Source organism: Notamacropus eugenii, chromosome 2, assembly GCF_028372415.1.
Source record: "Notamacropus eugenii isolate mMacEug1 chromosome 2, mMacEug1.pri_v2, whole genome shotgun sequence".
Taxonomy (NCBI): domain Eukaryota; kingdom Metazoa; phylum Chordata; class Mammalia; order Diprotodontia; family Macropodidae; genus Notamacropus; species Notamacropus eugenii.
This window is the reverse complement of record NC_092873.1, coordinates 35,835,038-35,860,198: the sequence shown is the minus strand read 5'-3', so window position 1 is coordinate 35,860,198 and position 25,161 is coordinate 35,835,038. Positions and strand designations below refer to the sequence as shown.

The window sequence follows — 25,161 nt, the reverse complement described above, 5'->3', positions numbered from 1 at the left end:
CTACTCACCATGTCACACACTCTGAGCTGCCCAAAGGAGAAGACAATGGCATTAGGTGGGGTGGCCACAGGTAGCATGAAGGCAAGAGAGGATGCCACAGTGCAGGGGAGCATCACATAGAGGGGGTTGAGGCAGATGGCCTGGGCCTGTCAGGGAAGGCAAAGGGGAGAGAGGTCAGAAGCACAAGGGGATGGGAGAGAGGAAATCAAATCATCACCCTGGCCTCATCAAGGTCAGATGAGAGAGGGCAGGATGGGGAGAGAGGTCTGTCCATCTCACCAGCTCCATCCCACAGTTCACAGATGAGAAAGGAGCCTGGTGGGGAGTCCTTGAGTGTGCCAGAGCAAGGTGGGAGTAGGCAGTTTTGGCCCCACATTCTCTGCCCACATGGGCAGAGCCCCTTTAGTCAGGCCCAAAGCTCCCAGTAGGACTCTGGGCTTGTTCCCCACTTAAGAAGATGCTTTGTGGGCTAAGAGGAGCCCTTCACCTCTCTGGGCCTTAGATCTCCTCAAGAGGATGACGGTGCTGACCTGCCCTTCAGGTGTGGAGAGGGGAGGGGCCCATAAAACCCATCTCAAAGGGACCACAGGGATCCCATCAAAGGGTTGTGGGAACACTCCCTGCGAGGGCTGAGGCCCAGGGACGCCCCTGGTGAGAAATCTTACCTGGTCACTTCGGGGGTGACCAAGACTCATATTGGGAGGGGTTGGGAGGGGGGAGATGACAGACCAGCCAACTAGATTCTCATCCAGTGATGTCAGCCAGGTCAGGGAATGGGGGTGGGAGGGCAGGGGGTGGAGGTGAGTCAGGGGCCAAAGAGCTAGGCATCCAGAGGTCACTGGGCCTAGCAGCTCAAGGAGGCTGGGAATTCTCCACTGTCTTCTACAAATAGTAGATGTGGCAGGGGCCTGTCTCTTAGTTTAGAAACGCAGAGATCCAGGCCGGCTTGAGGGGATGTGAGGGAGGAGGGGCTTCTAAAAGGCATGAGAGGAAGAGGTATGGGGCTGAAAGGTATCTTACCATGGAAGCAAGGATAGGCAGAAATAAGGTGGTGGTGGCCACATTGCTGGTGCACTCGGTGAAGGCAGCCACGATGATACAAAGGATGAAGGCGATGGCTGGGGAGGGGATGCTTTGCAGAGGTGTCAGTTTGTCTCCCAGCCACTGGGACAGGCCTGAGGTCTATGGGGGCAAGGAATGGGCAGTGACATGGAGCTGACCTGAGGAACTAGGGGAACACAGTCAGCTCACCCAGGAGCCCTGGGCTGGGCCAAGATGCTGTGCGTCTTTGACAATGAGATTTGACATGACAAAGCTTCATTCCCTTTCTCTGTAGGCAAGGAAAGTAGGCAATAGGAATTTTGCTTGAATTTTGGGGGGTCAGGGGTCAGGCCTCTGGTTTGAGTAAGAAGAGAACAGACACTGTTCTTCTAAGTCCTCCCTGCCCCTTCCTTGACCTAGAAGCAATTGGGACAAGGAGAAGACCAAAATATTATTGGAGGTAGCATCCCCTGACTCCATATTTCTGCAAAGGCTTCTTAGGCCAATGGGAAAATGGTGGTGGTAAGATGGGGGGAGAGATGGGAAAAAGACCATCCTTTAAAAGGGGGATCATCTGGTTTCTGCCCCTACTCTCTGTTGTCATCATCCACTCCTGCCCTCCCTCAGCCCCCATTTTGCTTTGGGGAACACAGGTTGCCCATGGAGCATTAGGGGCTGAGCTGGGGGGAAGGGGAAGGAGCGTGGTATGAGCTAGCCTCTTAAGCAGGAAGGGATAGGACCTCATTCTTCAGGCCAGGGAGACCTCTATCTATCCTTGCCATCTTCCACCAGCCCCCAGAGCTCAGAGAAAAGAATTGCTGAGACCATTGAAAGTTGGATCCATGCCTTGAGATCGGGTGACTAGGAAACGCTACCCTTCTCCCATCAAACAAACAGGTTCCCCAACTGTACAATGAGGAGGGTGGTGAGTCCAAGGTCTAAGGTCCTTCCAGGACAACATTCCCAGGCATGTGCTCTCTGAGGAAGTCCCCTTTGTCCCAGACACTAGGAGCTCTGGACTTGGAGGGAGACTGGATTAGGGAGCCCCTTCTCTTCACAGTGCCTCAAATGGGATCAGATCCCAGGGCCATAGAGCACTGGAGCAACCTGAATGTGATTTTGTCACCCCCTTGTGGCTGTAGCTGGTAATCTACACTCCAACTCACAAGAAAGCAATTCTCTGAGCTGGGTCAGCATTGGGTGGGATGGGAGGGGAAGGGTGTTATTTTAGAATTACTGGATGAAGCCTAGCAAGAGGTCCCTGAACCTGACCTTCTGACTGCAGTGAACAAGCTCATGCTTTCTTTTCCTGGAAGCAACTGGGTGGTACAGTGGATAGTGTACAGAATGTGGAGTCAGGAGAACTAAGTCTTGTCTCAGACACTTATTATCTAGGTGATCCTGGGTAAGTCACTTTATGTGCCTCAGTTTCCTCATCTGTAAAATGAGGATAATAATAGCACCTACTTCATAGGGTTGTTGTAAGGATCAAATGAGATAGCAAGTATAAAAATACTTTTTCAAACCTTGAAGGGCTTTATTAATGTTTGTTGTTTAGTAGTATCCAACTCATAAAGACCACTTTTGGGGGTTTCCTTAACAAAGATACTGTCGTGGTTTTGCCATTTCCTTCTCCAGCTCATTTTACAGATAAGGAAACTGAGGCAAGCAGCTTAAGTGACTTGCCCAGGGGCACACAATTTCTGAGGCTGGATTTGAACTCAGGAAGATGTCTTTCTGGCTCCAGGCTCAACTCCACTGCGCCACCTAGCTACCCTTATACAAAGTGTGGATATTATGTCTACACATACGTATATGTATAATATACTCACAAATATAATACACACACATTATATATTATGTATATAACAACATGATATATATTATCATAGTATCTTAATCAAATTACTTCTTTTCCTCTTTCCCCCAACACTTGTAATTTCTGAACAGAAGTTAGTTCCTCCCCTGTAGAGTGTGAGCTCCCCCACCCAGTTAGTTCCTTATTCCCTGGGCTTCTTTTTCTCTTCTGCCTGGGAGCAGAGAGAAAGCTGATGGGGGAAGGAGTGGGGGGATGCCTACCTCACTGCCCTTGGCCAGGGCGAAACCTCCACCCAGCAGGAAAACAATGTTCCAGGGCATTTTCTTATTCACAATATTCCAGTTGAGGAGGGCGGGTGGGGCCTTGAACTTCCCCTGGGTGCCTGGTCCCCAAGGAGAGGAGCTGTGTCACTGAAAGAGCCTGGGGATGACATGTTCCCTTCTCCCCTAATCCTATTCTACTCACTCAGCCCAGAAATTGGGAAGAACACCAGAGCTTAATTCCTTCCATTGCAGTGAAGTGGGAAAAGGAACGCTGAGCTGGGACCTAGAAGACTCAGGTTCTAGTGCCCACCCACCTACAAGTAACTATATGTGACCATCACTTTACTGGATCTTTGTTTACCTCTTCTGTAAAATGAGGACTTGATTTATCTAAAAGCAGGAGGGAGAGAGCCAGGATGCAGATCAGATGACTTGGGCATCTCTTCCTTTCCTAAGGTTTGCTGATTTCCGCCCTACTTCTCCTTCCCCACCATTGTGCTTTCTTCCTCCCTCCTCTACTACCAAATGCTTACCCTCTTGCTGGGTGCAGCCAGGGAACTCTGAGGGTATGATAAACAGGAGGATGCCGATGAAGAAGGCCACACTGCCATCTGAGAGCATACTGCAAGGGACAGTGGGTAAGCAGTGAGTGCAAAGGCTTGGGAGCAGAGGACAGTTAGGAGGCTTTATGGAGAAAGGGGTCAGAGGAGTTGGGCTCTGGCCTTTCCCCCTTTGTCTCTCCATCCACCCCATCCTTCAAGGCTCAGGTCAAGTCTCACATGCATATGTAATGTTTCACAGCCTTCACTGGCCTTCTCTGCTCCAAATTCCTCCAGTGCTTAATGTACCTAGTAACATACCCTTATCTCCAAAACTATACTGTAAGCTTGATGAAGGCAGGTAGCACACCTGGTACCTGGGCAACCTTTCTATTGCTTAGGAAGATGGTGTGATAGAGTATAATGTAGTATATCAAAGGTTAGAACTCAAGCCAGAAAGTTGGAGTTTGAACCCAACATTTACCAGTTGTGTGGCCACCAGCAGGTTGCCTGATCTCCCTGTGAGCCTCAGTTTCCTTATCTATAAAAGGGGAATATCAATGTTCTCCTTACACGCTGGGAAGACGTGGGGAGGCCAAGTGCTTTGTAAAATTTAAACAGCTTTAAACGTGTGAGATCCTGATTGTCCATCAAGATGAGTGGTTAATTCACTGACTGACTCAATCAACTGATTGATGCAGTTCAAGCCTGGCCTCCTCCAGGGAGCCTTCCCAGTTTGAAGCCCACTTCCTTAGAAGCTGGGGCTTTAGCTGGCTGGACATTAATTCTCACTTATTGATCTGCTGTTTTATACTTGTGGTTTTCTGCGTACATATGTTATCATCTCCATCAGGCTTCCTGATGCTTGGTCTGTCTCCTCCCTTATTATCCCCCCCTAGTATGAGCTACCCCTTGGTATCTGACTGTCAGTCAACAAACATTTATTAAGCATCTATTATGAGCAGACATGGTGCTAAGTATTGAGGATACAAAGAATGATCAAAACATGGTGCCTGCCCTCAGGAAACAGTGTAATGGAACATGCAAACAAGTTAAGCACACACAAGCTATATACACACAGTAGAAATGGAAGGGGAGGCGGGGAGGGGTAGATGGGGGTAATAGAAGGGACATTGACAAAGGCCTCCTGTAAAAGGTGAGATCTGACTGGACTCAAGAACTGGCCTGAACTGAACCAGAGGGAAATTTGTAAGTATTTTCCCTTCTTGAGCCTTGTCCACCTTGACAGCCTCAGGACCTTTCCAGATCTTTTTTTTACTTTCTTCTCTTCCATGTACTGTGTATTCCAACCAAACTGACCTCCTTGCTTTCCCCAGAACTGAATATTTCATCCCCTACTTCTGTTTTCCCAAAGGCAGTCCTCTGAACCCTTCTCATCTCCCAGTTTTGGAATTCATTGTTTCTTTAAAGGTACAACTAAGGTATCTTGACAGACACCTTTAAATTGCTACTATTGTAGCTAATGAGATAAAAGGCTTTAAAACTTTAAAAGCTCTATATAAATGTTGGCTACTATTATAATTATTAGAGTTCTTTCCCTCCTCAAATTACCTTGTATTTAGTTATCTACTTATGTATTATATTCTCCCAGTGAAAATGTGAGCTCCTTGAGGGCAAGGACTGTCTTGGCTTTGTATTTCTGGTGCCTGACACATGGTAGGTTTCATAAATGTTTATTAAATCAAAGCAAATCTGCCACTACCTTCTAATCCATCCCTCATCCAGCCCCTCATTCCAGACACCTCTACCCCCAACTCTATCTCTCCCCTCTCATCCCATAAGACTTTCTTGTGTAGGAGACCTCTATCTGGGGAAGCCTACGGACCCCACTTTATGTTTCAAATTATATAAAATACAAAGGAAACCAATTGTATTGAAATATAATTCTTAGAATATTAAAAATCAAGTATTAAGAAAACCCCCAAATATTAAGAAAAAACCCAAGTTCACAGATCCCAGACTAAGAGCCTCTGCACTAGATGATATACAAGGTCTTCTTCAGCTCTGTCTCTGGGATCTCCTCATCAGGGTGTCTCTCTCTGAAGCCTTTTTTGGCCTTCATGACCACCACTTCTGGGAAGTTCCTCCCCATGTCTAACCTCCTTCCTTCCTTCCTTCCTTCCTTCCTTCCTTCCTTCCTTCCTTCCTTCCTTCCTTCCTTCCTTCCTTCCTTCCTTCCTTCCTTCCTTCCTTCCTTCCTTCCTTCCTTCCTTCCTTCCTTCCTTCCCTGTGGCAGAAGGCTGCCTATTGGGCTGTAACTTGGTGGGCTCTGCCTGCTCACTTGTGGGACTGTTCTGGTCATCTTCTTTAGCCCCTTTCCTCACTCCCAAGCATGAGACCTTCCTCCCATGTCTCACCTTTCCCCTTTGTCATTAGGAAAGGCTGCATTGCCCCAGCCATGGAAGAAGCCAGGCTCCCGGGTGAACCACAGCACCACGAGGAGGACGAACAGGAAGCTGACAGCTTTCTCGGCAAAACTCATGGGGCCCAGTTTCTTATGTTCATTCCGGATGACCTGGTAGGCCTCTCTCTCCTGTTCATGAGCCTTCCCTCTGCAGCTGAAGTTCTTCCGGAAGCTACAGGCAAAGGGATGCATTCATACTCACGTGTCCTCAGTCAGAACTGCTCCAAGAGTAAGACTGGGTTTATCTTGTTAATATGCCCATTTCATAGCCTGCTAGACTGACACCAAAGAAGGGAAATGACTCCGCTAAGGTCACATAGCAAGCCATTAACTTGTCTCCAGATGTTTTTTCCTTCTTAAAGGTGGCCAACAATTTTTTTGTGCCCTGGACATCCTGGGCAGACAGTCTGGTGAAGCCTACAGCCCCCTTCTCAGAATCATGTCTTTAAGTGAATGAAATAAAGTGCATAGATTTTCAAAGGAAGCCAATTATACTGGTCATCAAAGTACGTAGTTTTACTAGGATTCTAATACAAATACACAGGATTGTGAAGGAAATCATTAATATATAGTTAACAAAATATATTTTTTAAAAAGTTCATGGACCCAGGTCAGGGACTCTTATTGTCTAGGAGAAAGGTCATGGGATTCAAAGACAGATAGTTCTATAACATTTACAACAATCACTTTGTTAAAAAGAGGTGGGAAATGATTGTACAACATCACACAGCTAGCAAGGAGCATAGTCAGGATTTGTGACTCTGAGCAAGTCACTTAACCTCTGTTTGCCTCAGTTTCCTCATATACGAAATGAGAAAAAAGATTTGTTGTGAGGATAAAATTAGATAATATTTGTGAAGTGTTTTGTAAACCTCAAATAAATGCCAAATAAATGCTACTACTATTTCTTTTTTCTTACTGTTTCTATTACTGTTATAAGTTTTTGTGGATATCTTTTGTTTTTACATCACCTAAATATCTCTCTGTATTCCTCTGTTTTCCCTTTCTGAGATCCACCCCATATAACAAGGCCAGTTTTCTTTGTACTGTATGACACTGACTTTGCATGTCCCTAGTTGCTCTGTGAGACAGAAGATGTACTTTTGTCAGTAGTGTGGGGAGGTGGGGAGGGGCAGAGGGAAGTAGATTCTGGAATGCCCAGAAACCAAGGATAGATGGTTGTCCAGAAGTAGGGGCTGTCCTGGCCAGGTGGGGCAGGCTTGTAAAGTTCCTGCTGCTGAGGAAGGCTGAGGGTGGTGAATTCCTTGAGTTACTTGATTCCTTGACTGCACTCATTCTGGCGCTAACTTGGGGAGCCCTGGGGAACTCCCGGAGCCAACAGATTGCTTGAGGAGGTGTGGTTTGGTCTAGAGCAGAGAAACAGGAAGTTAGAGCTTCCCTGCACATCAGCACTGGGACTCAGGCTCATGAGTAGCCTGGGTGGGATAGGAAGACCCAGTCTCAAAAACATGGTGGTGGTGGTGGGGAATGGGAGAGGACAGCTAGGTGGCTCAGTGAATAGAGCACTGGCCCTGGAGTCAGGAGGACCTGAGTTCAAATCCAGCATCAGATACTTGACACTTATACTAGCTGTGTGACCTTGGGCAAGTCACTTAACCCTTGCCTTGCTTTCTAATCTCCAAAAAAAGAGTGGGGGAAGATAGGCAGAAAAAAAGGGGATGGGTAATTAATATATTATTATAATACATATATTATAATGTATATATGTATATGTGTGTATATATATGTATGTATATACATATATATATATTTGTATATGCATATAGTATAGCAGGTTTGTGAATCCAGTTATCTAAGGGTTCAGTGAGTTGGGGAGTTAAGTAAGAAAATCTTGGGGGTCAAAGACAAAGGTCTCCCAGATGGCTCCAAGAAAGGGCACCTACCTGAGGCCAGAGGCCCAGCCACAGTTTTCACATCCTGACAGCAATTTGGTTTGGGAAAGGTGTGGGGGTGGGGGTGGGGTAGAAACTTTTCCCAGGCTTCATCTGTATCCTTTGTAGAAAGGGAGCTTGGATTGGATTTTGCCTTCTCAGTGGTCCCCAGGGGAAGGACTGGATGAGCTAAACCCTCACTCCCTAAGCCCTCCTTCCAGGTCAAGAAGGAGTGGGATGGAAATGGGAAGGAGCATCCTAGTCCTGTTTCTCAGCATGTCGCTGGCCTGGCCTTAATTCTGTAACACTGGACTCCCTGCTTCACCTGGAAAGGACCCATGATTCTAGATTAGGGTTAGCAGGGACCTTAGTGATCACTGAGGCAAAATATTTCATTTTATAGGTAAAGAAACTGAACTCCAGAGAGGGAACCTGCCTCCAGAATCATCGTGGAAAGAGAAATGACTTTGGAGTCAGTGGACCCAAGTTCGAATCCTATCTGTGTGACCTCAGCAAATTGCTTAACTTCCCTGGGCCTCAGTTTCTCCTCTGTAAAATGAAGGGGTTTAACTGGAGGGTCTCTGAGGTCTCTTCTAGCTCTGACTCTATGATCTTATGAATCATAGAATGTTTGAATTCAAACTCATTTGGTTTTACAGAGGATTGTTCTCACCATCTCTTACATGGGAGTTTGCCCATCAAACTTCTACTTGGCTCTCCATGGTTCACTGCTTTGTCAATGTTCTCATAGCAATTAACTATGTGCTGCCTTGGAAATCCCTTACAAGGTTGTCTTGGTGTTGTTTGTTTTCTTTAACTCTTGGTAAATTTGTGCCTCATTTCCCTTGTTAGACCATGAGTCTCTTGAGGGCAGGGATCCTGGCATCCATCTCTTTGTATACCTCACAGGACCAGAGCTGAGCTTAGCTAGAGAGGGTGCTTAAAAATGCTTCTAGTAGTAGATGGAACACTTCTTCTGAATGAAATAAAAAAAAAAATTAAATCCAAGAGACCTATTTCAATCAGGCTTCTATACCCAGCGCAAAATGGAGGACATGTAGGTCAAGAAGGTCAGAGTGACTAATACAATGTCCATAAGTACAGCTCCTGTACCGCTCTAGAGGGATTCTACTAACTTTGATAATTAAATTACAGTCAAGATTGGCCAATACCCTATCACCATCTCCTTTGTTTAGCTCTGTATAAAACCTCTAAGTTCTGGGGGACCACTAGATGGTTAAAAATTATATAATTACATACATGTGTATATACATAATTATATAACAAAATTATAATTTAGGAAGATCCAATCTTCAGGGATCACTTATACGAATAACTGTTTTACCCTAGACCAAATCAAGATGATGACCCAGTTCTCAATGGCTGGCCAACAACAGGTCCCAGCCCCAGCTCTTACTTGATCATTGTTTGAGCCCTGACTGATTCAGAGTGAGTATAAATAGCAATTGTTTCTTTTTGGCCAGAAAGCCTGAGAGTCTTCTCCTCCCAGATTTTTTGTTTTGTTAAAGAGGTCATTGTCTGCCTCAGTTCTCATTCCCTCAGTCAAACTGAGACCTGTTAAAGACCTTAGCTTAAAAAAGCCAAAGTCCCCCACTGCATACCGGGCCATCTCCAATCATCCTGATCTACATTTGGCCATTGGATCCAGATGACTCCAGAGGAGAAAATGAGGCTGGTGTCTTTGTATAGCCCTTCCTCAATCAAATTCAATTCACTTGTACGTCATGGCATCACTCTCCTGATTTTCGAAAAGGAAAGACAGACAGTGAGCAGGAACAAATCTGCACACATGTTCTTGTGCATCCTCCTTGCATGTGTGAGCATAATGTACATCCATGTGGTTTGTATATTAGTCAAAAAATCCTATTTATTTGTGAGCTTTAGAGCAAGGAGTGTCTTTTGTCTCTTTTTTCACCCCTGGTGCTTAGCATGGTGCCTGACACATAGCAGGTACTTAATAAGGGCTTAATAAGGACTGAATAATCAGGTCAACTTAGTGTGAGATGCTGGCATTATTTGGCAGCATAGTGGAAGTGGGAATTTGGAACTGAGGGACCTGGTTTTGAATTTCAATTTAGCTGTTTACTACTACCAAGTTATTTTATTTTACCCATCCTGGGACTCAGTTTTCTTACCAATAAAATGGGAGAGGGATTGGATTGAATGATCTTTGTGACCCCTTCCAGCCTCTAAATCCTACGTTGGTTCACACCCGAGACTTGACTGTCACAATCTGGAATCTGACCGTAAAAATGATGTGTTTAATCTTGGGTAGGCTATAATCACTTCTCTGAGCCTCAGTTTCCTCACCTGTTAAATGGAGAGAATGTTACTTGTTCTTTCTACCTCATTGGACAATTGTGAGGACAACATAAGTTCCAGAATACTTTGTGTCTACTTGAGTAATCCCAAGGTGCTGTATACAAATATCAGGGATGGTTACTACTTGTCTCATGCAGTAGAATGAGATCCTTAAGGGCAGGGAGAATTTCATTGTGGTCTTTGTATCCTTAGCATCAACCATAGTGCCTGGCATGAATAAATGCTCATTGATTGATTGATTGATTGATCCCTGACATGATGGTCAGAGCCTTTGATGGCATCTCTAGAAGCTTTGAACTGGTCCTCAAACTTACTTAAATCCCAAGAACAGGAGCTGGAGCCATATCCAGGATAGCAGCAGTAGGATGAACGTGGCAGGGAAGGCAAAACCGAACCAGGAAGCAAAATTCACCACTTTAGGGTTCTCTGGGAAAAGCCTGTAGGGTTGGAGGTGTGAGGGTGATCATTTCTATAGTAGCAAGGTCTTGTTTCCCTTGCCTGCTTCTGGGGGTGCCTTGACCAGCTGTGCCTAGGTTGAGAAAACCTAGTAGTCAGGGATTCTACCTTTTACAACCTAAGATGGTATAATCTTCCAGTCTGCTCCTGCCAACCAGTGGACAGGGAGGATTATCTTGGTCTGGGCTCTGTACACTATTTTCAGTCATGAAGACTTACCCTGGTGTTGTCAGCCAAAGGACAGAGCCCTAAATGTGGTGTGTGTGTGTGTGTGTGTGTGTATGTGTAGATGAAACCCACCTCTGCCTATCCCCTAATGATCATTTCATTTATTCAGTTAAAATAAAGTGAGCAAACATTAAGTACCTGATAGTCTGTGCAAGGATAGAGCTGGATTCTGGAGACAGCAAATACAAAAAAAGGAAACCAAACCTACCTTCAAGGAGCTCACATTCTCCTAGGGAGACACAATATGAATACAACTAGTATAGTAGGAAAAAAACTGAGGAGGGAGAAAACACTGATTATTAGCTAATTGGAGGATTGGGCACCTGAGCTGAGCGCTGAAGGAAGATAAAAAGATTCAGAGAAATTTCACCAAGAAGATGGTGCATCCAGGGATAGGGGTTAGTGTGTGCAAATGCATGGAGAGAGGAGATGGAGTAAGGAATTTGGGGAAATCTTATTTGTTCTTTGTCCTTTTCACCTCTGATATTTGATGTTCTAGATTCTTGTGTCTCTCCCATCTCTGCTACTCATTGCTCTATCTCCCAAGGTCTCTTTTCATTTTTGACTGTAGAGGGTATGAAGGGCATGGAGCTGTAGGAAGGAAGACTGGACAGAGAGTGTGGTAGGGTCTACAGAACATCAACTCTCAGACCTAGATGGAATCTTGGAACACAGAACATAAGAAGTCATAGAATCATAGAAGTAGAACCAGAAGGAACCTCGAGACCATCTTATTAAGACCATAACAAAGTTCTTAATTTTGTCTTGGATTCTTTTGGCAGCCTGAGAGAGAATATGGGTTTCTCAGAATATAATTTTTTAAAAATAATTGAAAGAAATGTTAAATTCTAGTTTGATGTTAGTAAAGCTAAAGTGGAATTTTTTTCTTATTTTCTTTCTTCAAACCTATCCACAGACCTAGTTTATGGGCCCCACATTAACACACTCAGATCTAATCCAACTCCTTCAGTTTCCAGGACTGGAAAGGACAGTAGAACCTAGAATAGTGAGGAGGCCAGTTAGATAGAAGATGCCAATTATCAGAGATGAAAGACAGCATTGGAAGTATAAAAGACCTTAGCCCAAAGAACACTGAGGAGTGTAGCTGGGAGGGATGTTGGGAGACAGAGTCGTAAGCAACAGAGATGAAAGGGACACTTGAACTTGGAATATTGAATATCAGAGGTGGAAAGGACCTTAGAACAAAGAACATGGGAGTATAAGAGGTAGATGAGCCCTGACAATTTAGAAGACCATTAAGCATCAGAGCTGGGAAGGACCTGAGAAAATGGAACACTGTATCAGAGAGCTGGGAGGGTTGGTCATAGAACACAGAAAACCTTGCCTTTAGAGGAATGTTGTTGGCCCCACAAGGACATGTTGGGACAAGAGTGCCTTGGAGGGCTTGGCGCCTGGGGTCCCATACTCACGAGTTGACTTGTCCCTGTAGCACGAGGTTGGGAGAGGTGCCTGTCAGCGTGGCTATGCCCCCAATGCTGGAAGCGTAGCAGATACAAAGGCTTATGCCCTGGGAGAATTTGACTTGTTCCTTGTCCTTCTGAAGGTCCACTGGCACTGGTGGTGGGACAGGGCTACTATCTGTAGGGTGGAGGAGAAGGAAGGGGGTTAGGGCAGCTGAAGTAAGAGAGAAGGTTAGATCTAGGAGTTAAGAGATGCCTTGCCAAAGGTCACAGTTTTCTAAACCAGTTTCCTCTGTTGCAAAGTAAAGGGGTTAGTAAGAGGAGATATTTGTCAGGATCTTCCAGCTTTTATCAGAATGGATGGGCCCTACTGGCATTTTCAAGGGGAAAGGAAGAAAATTGGTTTGAGATCTGTTTAGGGATCCCTTGTTCTTTCTTAAGTGAAGGAATTAAAGAGATTAGGACAGCAAATGTAATTGTGGGAAGTGAGTGAACCATACTGACTCCATCTTGTGACTGAATTCTGGACCTAGCTCAGTCCTTTTCTATTTGGTTAAGGTTTTAGGCCAACTTCCTTTTTGTGACAAAACTTTACTCAATTGTGAGAACTGAGAAAACTCATTGTATTGTTTGAACTTAGCCTTGTGTGGCTGGGGAGCTGGACCATTTCTGCCTGCTGCTTAGAGACCCTTAAGGGCAGCTAGGTGGTGCAGTGGATAGAGCACCAGTGCAGGAGTCAGGAGGACCTGAGTAAAAATCTCACCTCAGACACTTAACATCACTAGCTGTGTTACCTTGTCACTTTACCCCAATTATCAGAGATGAAAGACAGCGTTGAAAGTGTAAAAGACCTTAGCCCAAAGTCACTTTACCCCAGTTGCCTCATCCTGGGTCATCTCCAGTCATCCTGATGAATATCTGATCACTGGATTCAGATGGCTCTGGAGGAGAAGTGAGGCTGGTGACCTGCACAGCCCTCCCTCACTCAAAACAAAGTCAAGTGCAAGTCATGTCATCATTTCTCTGATGGCGTGGTCTTCTTCGGCAATGAAGGATGAACACACAGAGACCCTTAACCAAGGACCTGGGTTATGTTGACCAGAAACTCAGACAGCTCCAAAGATTGACACAAGAAGTTTTCTCACAATTATATATCTCAAGCAACCCATACGTCTTATCTGAAAACTGTCCCTGAACTGATCAATCAATTATTGTTTCCATGTTCCTTTGATTGTTTATAGACACTGGAGGGGAGTGGGATACCTCTTTTTCTGAATTCAGGGAACTGTACCTGTTCCCTTTCCCCCTCATAACTTGGAAAGTCCCTAATCTTTCCTTAATTAGAAATCAGAGTACCTAATGTATTGTTTCCTTTTAATTAATTAGACTTATTTGATTAATTGTTTTTAATGCATATAATATATTATATATTATGTATAAAATCATGTCTCCCCCTGTATTTGGGGTCCAGGCCTAAAATGAGGAGGTTTGGTCTCAGTTTGTTTGGCAGTTGGTGTGCATTGCTTAGTAAATTGATATGCTTGGAAGACTGACCCTTTCTTTCCTCAATCATTTCATATTTTACCTGCTACATAAAGATGAGCTCTTTAGCCTGGTGAAAGGTGTTGCTCAATGGACCCCATGGGAGGAGGTGGGTTTCTCTTCTTTCACTGCCCATAAAGCCAAGTTGAGAGCACCTAATTCAGAGAAGGGTCTGCTTTGGTTCTGTATTGTAGAGTACCTGGGAGGAACTTGATAGAATGACCTCAGGCTCATAGATTTAGAGATAGAATGGACCTCAGAGGAGTAGATTCCAACCCTCACCTGATGGTAAAGAGGGAGAAAGAGAGGCCCAAGGTCCCAGAGCTTGTAAGTGCCAGACTGAGTCTAGATGGCAGGTCTCCCTCCTTACCCCCAGCCTCCTCACAACTCTTTTTTCCGAGGGCTACACTGGTTGTTTTTCTCTTGGACAGCCTTGGGAAGTCTTCCTCTGGCTTCTAGGGATTGTACTAAGTGTCCCTGTGCCCTCCTTCCCTTGAAGAGCTGAGACCACTACCAGGAATCAAAGGCATTCAGGAAGGGGCCAAGAACTTTTCTCACCTTTCTCATCCAGCTTTGGTGCTTCTTTCTCAGTTATCGGGTAATTAGGCTCCTGGAGTTCAAAGGAGATGTTGACATTGCCCACCTCCCCGTCATTCTGTTTTGGGGCTTTGTGCAACTGCTCCATGACGGCATGGGCTATGGGCACCATCATGGCCGTGGTAGCGGTGTTGCTGATCCACATGGAGAGGAACGCTGTGATGAGCATGAAACCTAGGATCAAGCTGAGGAGAGGCGTGGTATTAGGTCCCCTGGGCCCCTTCCCTCTTTTGGAAAACAGAAACCCAGGGGCAAGCTCAGCCCCGCCCTAGATAACCTATAGTTCTCATCATTACTCATTCCCTATGGGTTTGTGGGAGGGGACACAGTCAGGTCACTAACCCAACCCCAACCATACCCCATTTCCCTCACAAACCATGAAGACCCAACAAAGGAAGGAGATTGAAGGGGTCACTGTGGCACCTTCTCACTGTTTGCTCTCACACTGGAGCACTCATCCACCACAAGTGCTGATACTCCTTCCTCACCCTAGAACTCACTACCTTCAGAATGGCTTCCAATTCTTCCTGCCATATACAGCAGTATTCCCTGCCTGCCTGACACCCCTAGACCACACCTGCAGAACTGTTAAAAAAAAAAAAAAGCTAGTATTTATATGTATATACACACACATGTATGTAACATGTGTATAAACACACACACATACACATATACTCAGTCTCTAGGAAGGAATGGGAGGAAATGAGGCTAGAACCATTTCAATTCAATAAGCATTACACGCCTGTTGTGTCAGGGAAGCTAGATGATGCAGTGGAGAGAGCGCTGGTTTTAGAATCAGGAAGACTCATCTTCATGAGTTCAAGTCTGGTCTCAGACACTTCCTAGCCCTGTGACCCTGGGCAAGTCACTTTGCCCTTTTTGCCTCAGTTTCCTCATCTGGAGAAGGAAATGGCAAACCCCTTCAGTATCTTTGCCAAGAAAGCCCCAAATGGGGTCACATAGAGTCAGACACGACTGAACGATAAAATCAGTTTCTCCCCTTTCCAGTAAGAGGTGAGGAAGCAGTAACACTTTAATATCTCTCTGTTTCTGTCTTTCTGTCTGTCCCCTGTCCCCAGCATCCCAAACTTCTGGCTAATGATGGAGGTGGGGTGGGAGAGGGGAGAGTATGGGAGTCATAGAATCATAGACCTAGAACTAGAAGAACCTTTAGAGACCATGGAGTTCTACCTCCTCATTTTACAGCTGAAGAAACTGAGGCACAGAGAGTTTAAGTGATTTGCCTTGGGGCAAACAGCTAGTCAGTACCCAAGGTGGTATTTGGACCTAGGTCTTCTAAACTTCAAATCAAGCACCCTATCCATAATAAACCCTTGCCTCTTTCAAAAACACATGGAGACCAGGGGATGATCCCTTGACCCATGTCCATCCTTCCCACCTCAGTCCCCACCATGTTAACCACCCAGATTCCGCTCCTCCTCCTGGGCTGTGGTATTCTGGACTCACTATGTTGGCTTCACGCCAATGAAGAGGAGGACCCGGAGAGCGATGCGCTTATGCAGGTTCCACTTTTCAACGGCTATGGCCACCAGGAGCCCCCCAATGAACAGGATGCTGGTGTCTTGCAAGTACTCCATGCAAACCTAGTGCCAAGCCGCCAGGGGAGAGAGGAGAGTGAGAGGCAAAGTAGGTATCATCCCCTGCCCCATTTTTAGTGAGTATTTCTTGGCCTGGAGCTCATGAATTTATATTTTAACATGTTGACAGCAGTATTTTAACCTCACTGGTTTCCTCTGTAATCCTGTATATTTTATTTTGTGTTACTTAATGTAATTGTGAGAAGGGCTCTGTAGGTTTCACGTTTGCTACCAAAAGGGCACAGAAAGGGTTAAGACTCTTCTCGTTCCCTTACCCCCAGCTGCCAGGATAACTGTAGGCTTGGGGTCACAGCCGCTTTACAATGTCAAACATAAATCTGACCCTCAATTTTGTGGATTATTTGAGGCAAAATGCCAGGCTGGGTTCTTCTTGCCCCAGGAAAGATTCTACGTAATAATTGGACTCAGATATTTAAATATTAAATCCAAATCCTATAAAGAACACAATGAAACAGGTGAATAAACAAATATCAGAATGTATCCCAAAGCCATTGTGAATAATTTTCTGATTAATCATCTTTTTAGCTCTGTGCCCTCCTCTCTCCTGAAGAGAGAAGAGACTTGAGAGTTAGCTTCATATTTCAAGTCAATTTGGACCAGTCCTTGATATGTAAAGACAACCTATGTGGGTTTAGACAAGTTACTTCACTCTCATCTGTAAAATGGGAGGAATGGGGTAGACTAGGCTGGAAGTGTCAAGCACCTGCACGTGGCCCCCAGTCCTTAGGGCCCACCCAATTGGTGATCCTATCTATGAGCCAAAGACTAGCTAGTTCTGCCCAGACTCCATAAAATGGGATGATCTTCAAAGCAACTGAAGTAATGACCCTGTTTCACATCCTCTCACCCCAAAAACCTCTAAGATAGTGTCTTGTGGAACCCTCAGGTTCTTTGTCTGGTGAATAGGGCTTCTGGGAGAAAAATCAATGACCCTGATACTTCCCCTTCTAAAATAGTAAACATGGGATTATGTATATATCAAAGGAAATGAGGCCCTTTCTCCTTTTCGCTGCACCTTTTCCCAACCAGTCCTGTTATCCCCTAGACATTTCCTGCCCTAACTACTCCCCCCCCCCCCCCCCCCCCGATTGCCTATTCATACGTACAGGTTCTGTCAGCAAATTTCAAGCCCCAATGAGTTCCATGTCCAAATAAGCTTAAGAAAATGTCAAGAATCAGGAAACATTAATATTACAACATCATTTAACTGTTTGGGGTTAGAGTACAAAATGTCTAGAAGGAATTTTTTTCAGAGTCTCTATGGGCATTTGAAGTTGTTCAAACTCAGCCTTGAAAACTCAATTATGAAGAACATTAAAAATGCCCTCCTGAGTCAAACCCTTCACGGACTTTCCTCTCGCCTGAGGATGGGGAGGGAGAAAGATGTTAAGGGATGGTTTGGGAAAGGAGAGGGTGACAGCTTTTTTTGGATGCCATCATAATCCAAGTAGGTCCTGAGGCTAATAACAACTGCTACTTATGTAACACCTTAGGGTTGTTAATATTCCCATTTCACAGATGAGACTTAGAAGAGGTTAAGTGATTTGCCAGTGGTCACCCAGATAGTAAGTAACCAAGTAACTAGAACACTGGGGGCTCCCTTATTCCAAATGCTGTCCACACCATCGCAGCCACATGAGGGTGTCTCAGCTAACAGGGTCCTCCTCTCCCACTCCCAAAAGACAAAGGCTGGTTATTGGCCCAATCCTTTATCTACAAAGTAGTAGAAAACTCTGGGCTGTTTGTCATTGATCTTAAATCTAAGAGGGACTCCCAGAGGATATCTCTGGCCCCCTATTTTTGGGCAAAGAAATTGATATTATGCCCATTTAAAATATGAGGCTGCCTAGGCCCAGAAAAGTTAAATGACTTTCCCAAGATCATATAGTGATTACATGGCATTTAGTGGTGTATGTATGTGGTGGGCAGTTGGGTGGATGGGTTACATTACTTTCTCCTCCCTCCAAATTCAGTACTCTTTGTACTGAATACAAATAAACAGTTTCAGTACTATGCCAATGTGAGTCCTGAGTCATTAGGCTGAGGGATCTGGAGAAAATCCCTTTGGCTCTGTGAACTTCAGTTTGGTCATTTGAAAAATGGGGATAATAAGGACCTCTCAGGATCAAAGGAGTGCATGTCACAAGTATTTTTTAAAGTATTGACCATTCTTAAGAGTTTGTGATTACTTCTTATCCAATAGCATTGTCCACTCAACCCCTTCTCAGACTCCCACTCTTGCCCAAGTCCCTCTTGGGAAGTGTGAGTTTGAATGGGCAGGGAGAGGTGGGAGTGAGGAGAGACACTCACCTCTGATGCGTCCATGATGGCCATCATGGGGAACAGAACGAGGGGCAAAAAGGCAGTGACTGCCAGTGGCAGCGCCTCTGTGCACCACAAGAGAGCCATGAGGATGATAGTATAGCCACATTTGGCTTCCTAGGGGTAGGAGGAGAGAGAGGGGTCAGGGGCCAAAGAGACACCTTTGCTGCCTCTCAACCAAAACAGTTCCCCTAATGAACCATCTGTCCTTGCCCTTCCTTCTATAGAATGGCCCCTTTGGGAGCCCATGACATGGCTTTCCTCTAGTCTTCACACTCAGAAATATGGTTCAGGATAGATTCTTGCTGCTTAAAACTAGTGACAAGGGGAATAGGCCTTTTAAGTGGAGTAGAGGTTCAGAGAAAAGAACAGACTTCGAGGGTTTGGAGAGTTGAGGAAAAGGGGAAAAATTATGTTCTGATGAGCAGTTGGTCCCAGTGTGGAGGGGGAATTCATCTATCCATCCATCCATCCATCCATCCATCCATCTGTCCATCCAATTGTCCATTTGTCCATTTGTCCATCCACTCATCCATCCATACACAATCATTTATGAGGCATCTACATGCCAGTTACTAGAGACACAAAGACATAAATAATAGTTTCTGTCCTCAAGGAGTTTATATTCCAACTTTTCCCCTGGGAGCACAGTGCTGAGCTCTGGGTCAGAGATCATGGTGAGGAGCTATCAGAGCTATAGACCAAACTCTCCATTATCCTAAGAGGGAACCAAGCTTCCATTATTACATTCCAATAGAGGAAGACATCTTTTTTCTATCTGAAGCATCCAGCCCTGAATGTGTTACTCAGTGGTGACTGATAAATATTCATCAATTTGGTTTGACTTCATGGGAAAGCAGGATCTTGGGCAGGCAGGATGGAAACAAGGCTTAAGGGTGGAGAGGGCAGAGGTCACATTGTGAGGAAGGGTAGCAACTGGAAGATTGGATCAGGGAAAGAAATATAGGACAGGGGCATCCCGAGGGCAGAAGGCAGGGGCAGGGAGCACCTTGTCTGGGGACAAGACAAGAGCTAAGGCTGGGTGAAATGGGGGCTGGAGATTGAGGAGGGTCTGATCTACTGAGGGTTTGGGAAGGGAAGCAGAATGCAGTAACTGAAGAAATCTAAGGCTGTATACAGTCTAAGGTCGTTTGGAGGGATGGCCAAAAAGTATGAGTAAGAGTATTGGACAAGTAGATGGAACAGTGGATAGAGCACCAGCCCTGAAGCCAGGACCTAAGTTCGTCTACCCTCACTTACTAGCTGTGTGACCCTGAGTCACTTCACCCTGTTTACCTCAGTTTCCTCTTCTATAAAATGAGTTGGAGAAGGAATCGGTGAACCACTCCAGGATCTTTGCCGAGAAAATCCCAGACTAAATCGATGTAACAACAACAATTGCCACCTCCTGCCACCCTGGGGTGCAGGTCACACTTTCCAAAGCTTTTATCCCCAGGATACTCTTTACAGCCATAGTCCAGGAGCATCTGACATGGTGGGAGGAGTATGGTAGCAATGGGAAGGGAGGAGGAGTAAGATCAGTTAAGAGTTGAACAGGCCAGGTAAGAAGCCTATAGGATGGGGAGGGGAGGTGTCGAGAGAGGACTAATTCCTCAGCTTATAAGACTTCATGTTCAGTTTAGTCTGAGTAGTTCCGTGGGTAGTTGTGGGTGGGCAGAAGAAATACCTTGAATGTTTCAGAGTTTCTAATCCTGTGAGATAGTTACCGCCCGGTCGGGACTCAGTCCCTTCCTTGCTCGGTCATTTCTTCGGCAGAAGAAAAGTACAGTTTGTCCCCTTGCCAAATCACCTGAGCCTCCTGCTGGACAATAGAGCTGGGGCGGGGTTGGGGAATTGAGGGCAAAGTAGAGCTGGCTGGCCTTGGGAAGGGGGGATTGCTGGAGGGGAGTAGGGGGCCCCTTCAGGGCCAGCTGAGTCAGGCCATATGGGCAGACTTGGTCCCCCAAGTGTCCCCTCCCCAGACTGGGAAGGTGCCCACTCACCAGCTTCCTTTTCCCCCTCCTTTCCACACATGCCCATCACCCTCTGGGGAAGACTTCAGGGGTGGGGCTACCTTGAACCCAGCCCAGTTCTCCCCTTCCCTCCCCACCCTCCAACTCTTTTCTTTTTGAGGTATTCTGCTGATCCCAAAGTCCCTCTCCCTCTAATTGCCTTTGCAATGATTGAACAGCTCAGTTACTCATCGGCCTAGCCCTATCAACTGCCCTGGCCAAGTGCAGGCAGAGTAGCAGGGGCCCCTGTGGACTCTGTGACCAGACCTTCCTCTTCTGCTCTGTTTACCTTGAGGAAATCTTATCAAGGTCTCAGCCTCCAGTGGGAAGAAAGGGAAGTGGGAGGAGACATCCGGGTACTGGAGGTTCCTTCTCTCCGTTCTAGGAGAAAAATCACTTTGCCTCTGTGAACCTCAGTTTGCCCATCAATAAAATGGGAGTCCTCTCTATATTTTTTACCCTTCTCTCTCTCTCCAAGATAACACACCTGGGAGACAAGACTTCAGCATGAAAGGGACTTTATAGTCCTCTTTATGTATAATCTTCCTCCCTTCCAATGAATGTTCCTTGGGGATAGAACAGTCTGACCTGCTTGTAGCAAGTATCCTCAGCTTATTGAATATTTTATCTGTCTGTCTATTCATCCATCTATCTATCTATTTCTACCTACCTGTCCATCGTCTAGATATAGTATCTATTGATAGAAAATAGATATCTATAGATAGGATATCTCTATCATCTGTTTCTGTCCATCCACCCATTTATCCTATCTACCTATTCATATCTATCTCCCCATCCATGGCAATTTATCCATCCATCCATCCATCCACCCATTCACCCATCCATCCATCCATCCATCCATCCATCCATCCATCCATCCATCCCTATCTTTATTTTTCCATCTACTCCATTTTCCCATCTATCCATCCATTTATCACCTCTTTTCCTGTCTACCTTCCTATCTATCATCTATTTTTCCTGTCTGTCTATTCTGTCAATCATAATAGAGAGAAGTAATTTCTCCTGAGGCTTCCCAACAATTTAGCATCCAAGCCAAGAATAGATTCCAGATGTCCTGTCTTATAGCTCAGCTTAAACTGCTTATCACCACATTGCCTCTAGCCTAGCATTTGGGTACAAGTCATCTACCTATGCAGGGGGTTCTTCATTTGGTGGTGTATAGACCCCTGAGGAGAATGTGGCCCGATTTCAGTAGGTCTTTGAACATATCATTATTTGCATTCACCTTTCATTGAAATGTAGCATTTCTTTCACGGACTGCCAAAGGGGTCCATGACACACTCCAGCCCTAGAGTCTCTCCAGACTTTCTGATTCCTTCTCTTGATACTCAGCACCCAGCTCCTTCTGCCCCACTTTGACCGAGCTGAATTTAGCCACTTAACTTCAAAGGGCCTCAGTTTTCTCATCTGTATAATGTGAGAATTGGCTCCTGCAGTTCCTTCTGGCTCGAAGATGATCTTTGATTTCCTTCCTGCTTGCCCAACACACACTCACTCCCTCTACTTCCCTTTTCTCTTCCTTCATCTCATGACCTCTCCACTCTATCCCAACCACATTTTCTGTGGTGCTCTTACATCCTGTACATTGGTTCATTCTGGAATGCACTCCCTTCTTACCTTAGCTTTTGAGACATCTTTTCTCACCTTAAGGTTCCACTCAGATAACACTTATATCTACCTATAGCATCCATTCCCCACCTGCCTTCAGGAGAATGTAAGTTTTTTTTAAAAAAATTATTTTTAATTAATTAGTTTATTTTTGGTTTTCAACATTTATTTCCACAAGATTTTGAGTTCTAAATTTTCTCCCTCTCACTCCACTCCCCCCCACCCCAAGATGGCATGCATTCTGATTACCCCTTTCTCAAGTCTGTCCTCCCTTTTATCACCCCTCCATCCCCTTCCTCTTTTCTTATAGGGCAAGCTAGATTTCTATACCTCATTGCCTATGTATCTTACTTCCCAGTTGCATGTACAAACAATTTTTTAACATTTGTTTTAAAAACTTTGAGTTCCAAATTGTCTCCCTTCTTCCCTCCCCACCCACCCTCATTGAGAAGGCAGGCAATTCAACATAGATTATAAAGTGTGGCTATGCAAAATACTTCCATAATAGTCATGTTGTGAAACACTAACTGTATTTCCCTCCATTCTATTCCACCCCCCGCTTATTCTATTTTCTCCTTTGCTCCTGTCTCTTTTCAAAAGTGTTTGCTTCTCAATATCCCTTCCACCAATCTACTCTCCCTTCTATCATCCTTTCCCCACCCCCAACTCTTTCCCCCTTACTTTCCTGTAGGGTAAGATACCCAATTGAGTGAGTATGTTATTCCCTCCTTAAGCCAAATTCAGTGAGAGTAAGGTTCACTGAGTCCCTCTCACCTCCTCTCTCTTCCCCTCCATTGTGAAACCTTTTTCTTGCCTTTTTTATGTGAGATAATTTACTCCATTCTCTCTCTCCCTTTCTCCTTCTCTCAATATATTCTTCTTTTACACCTTAATTTTATTTTTTATATCATCCCTTCATATTCAACTCACCCTGTGCCATCTATCCATCTATCTATCTATCTATCTATTTATCTATCTATCTATCTATCCATCTATCTGTCTATCTATCATCTATCTTTCCTCTATTTACCCTAATACTGAGAAAAGTCTCATGAGTTACAAATATCACCTTTCCATGTAGGAATGTAAACAGTTCAACTTTAATAAATCCCTTATGATTTCTCTTTCCTGTTTACCTTTTCATGCTTCTCTTGATTCTTTTATTTGAAAATGAAATTTTCTATTCAACTCTGTTCTTTTCATCAAGAGTGCTTGAAAGTCTTCCATTTCATTGAATATCCATTTTTCCTCCTGAAGTATTATACTCAGTTTTGCTGGGTAGGTGATTATTGGTTTTAATTCTAGGTCCTAGGACCTCCAGAATATCATACTCCAAGTCCTTTGATCCCTTAATGTAGAAGTTGCTAGATCTTGTGTTATCCTGATTCTATTTCCACAATACTTTAATTGTTTCCTTCTGGCTGTTTGTAATATTTTTCTCCTTGATCTGGAAACTCTGGAACTTGGCTATAATATTCCTAGGAGTTTTCCTTTTGGGATCTCTTTCAAGGGGTGATTGGTGGATTCTTTCAATTTCTATTTTATTTTCTGGTTCTAGAATATCACGGCAGTTTTTCTTGATAATTCTTGAAAGATGGTGTCTAGGCTCTTTTTTAAAAAAATCATGGCTTTCAGGTAGTCCAATAAGTTTTATACTATCTTGCCTGGATCTATTTTCCAGGTCAGTGGTTTTTCCAATGAGATATTTCACTTTGTCTTTTATTTTTTCATTCTTTTGATTCTGTTTTATAATTTCTTGATTTCTCATAAAGCTTCCATTTGCTCCATTTTAATTGTGAAGGAGTTATTTTCTCCAGTGAGCTTTTGGATCTCCTTTTCCATTTGACCAGTTCTGGGTTTTAAGGAATTCTTCTCCACATTGGCTTTTTGGACCTCTTTTACCATTTGGGTTAGGCTATTTTTTAAGGTGTTATTTTCTTCAGTATTTTTGGAGTCTCCTTTAGCAAGCTGTTAAATTGTTTTTCATGATTTTCTTGCATCACTCTCATTTGTCTTCTCAATTTTTCTTCTACTTCTCTTACTTGATTTTCAAAATCCTTTTGGAGTTCTTCCATGGCCTGTGACCAATTCATACTTTTCTTGGAGGTTTTGGATGTAGGAGCTTTGACTTTGTTGTCTTCTTCTGGTTGCATGTTTTGATCTTCTATAGATTCTATAGTCTGAGTTATTTTATGCTGTCTGCTCATCTTCCCAGAGAAAGACCTTTGTCAAGACAGGGCTCTGCTTCCAGTGGGAGTGGGTATGGGTATACTGTCCCAGACTTCAGAGGTTTTGTATCAGCCACTCCATCCCCCACCGTCTGTGAGCCCAGAGCTCTGGAATTAGCCACCACTGTTGCTGCTGCTGCCACCTCTCCCACTCCAGGCCTGGGGCCAGATCGTGACCCTCCCCCACCCAGGTCCAACAGAGTTTTACCACTGACCTTCTATGCTGTCTTTGGTGTTTGTGGGTTGACAAGTCTGTAAACTGCCACAGCTGGCAGTGATTCAGTCCCTTGAGGCCAGCTCCAACCCTGTCCTGGCCCATGCCAGACTGCACTCTGCTCCTAGCCTGGTGCAATATACCCTTCCTGTCATTCTTCCAGGTAGTCTTGGGCTGGAGATTGTTTCACTGTCATATTGTGGGTTCTGTAGCTTTAGAATTTGTTTCGAGTCCTTTTTTACAGGTATTTGGAGGGGTTTTGGGGGAGAACTTAAGCAAATTCCTGCTTTTACTCTGTCATCTTGGCTCTGCCCCTGAGAATGTAAGTTTTTTAAAGGACTGTGATTTCTCTATTTCCTTTCCCTGCCTCCCTCAGAGTCTAGTACAAGGTTCTGTATACAGTGAACATTCCTACAGTGCTTGTTAACTGATTCAATATCTAGCCCAGTTTATTGTACACAGGCTTTGCTGTTGTTCAGTCCTTTCAGTCCTGTATGACTCTTCGTGACCCCTTTTTGGGGGTTTTCTTGGCAAAGATACTGGAGTGGTTTGCCATTTCTTTCTCTAGCTC

At 44.7% G+C, this 25,161-nt stretch overlaps 1 protein-coding gene across 5 annotated transcripts in view; it reads right to left on the bottom strand.

The window, feature by feature from the left end:
* The window catches only part of SLC13A2 (solute carrier family 13 member 2), a 45,661-nt gene that overhangs the window by 7,585 nt on the left and 12,915 nt on the right, over positions 1-25,161 (bottom strand). For 2 of the 5 annotated variants that reach the window (XM_072639768.1, XM_072639766.1), the window contains exons 2-11: positions 18,496-18,624; positions 16,034-16,170; positions 14,528-14,751; positions 12,437-12,605; positions 10,637-10,759; positions 6,041-6,259; positions 3,657-3,745; positions 3,121-3,242; positions 1,021-1,182; positions 9-146 (exon numbers count right to left, since the gene is read on the bottom strand). In XM_072639768.1, the coding sequence (XP_072495869.1) occupies positions 9-146; positions 1,021-1,182; positions 3,121-3,242; positions 3,657-3,745; positions 6,041-6,259; positions 10,637-10,759; positions 12,437-12,605; positions 14,528-14,751; positions 16,034-16,170; positions 18,496-18,624 (1,512 nt within the window). The remainder of the gene's footprint in view (positions 1-8; positions 147-1,020; positions 1,183-3,120; positions 3,243-3,656; positions 3,746-6,040; positions 6,260-10,636; positions 10,760-12,436; positions 12,606-14,527; positions 14,752-16,033; positions 16,171-18,495; positions 18,625-25,161) is intronic. The other 3 variants (XM_072639770.1, XM_072639769.1, XM_072639767.1) reach the window with 2 other exon arrangements.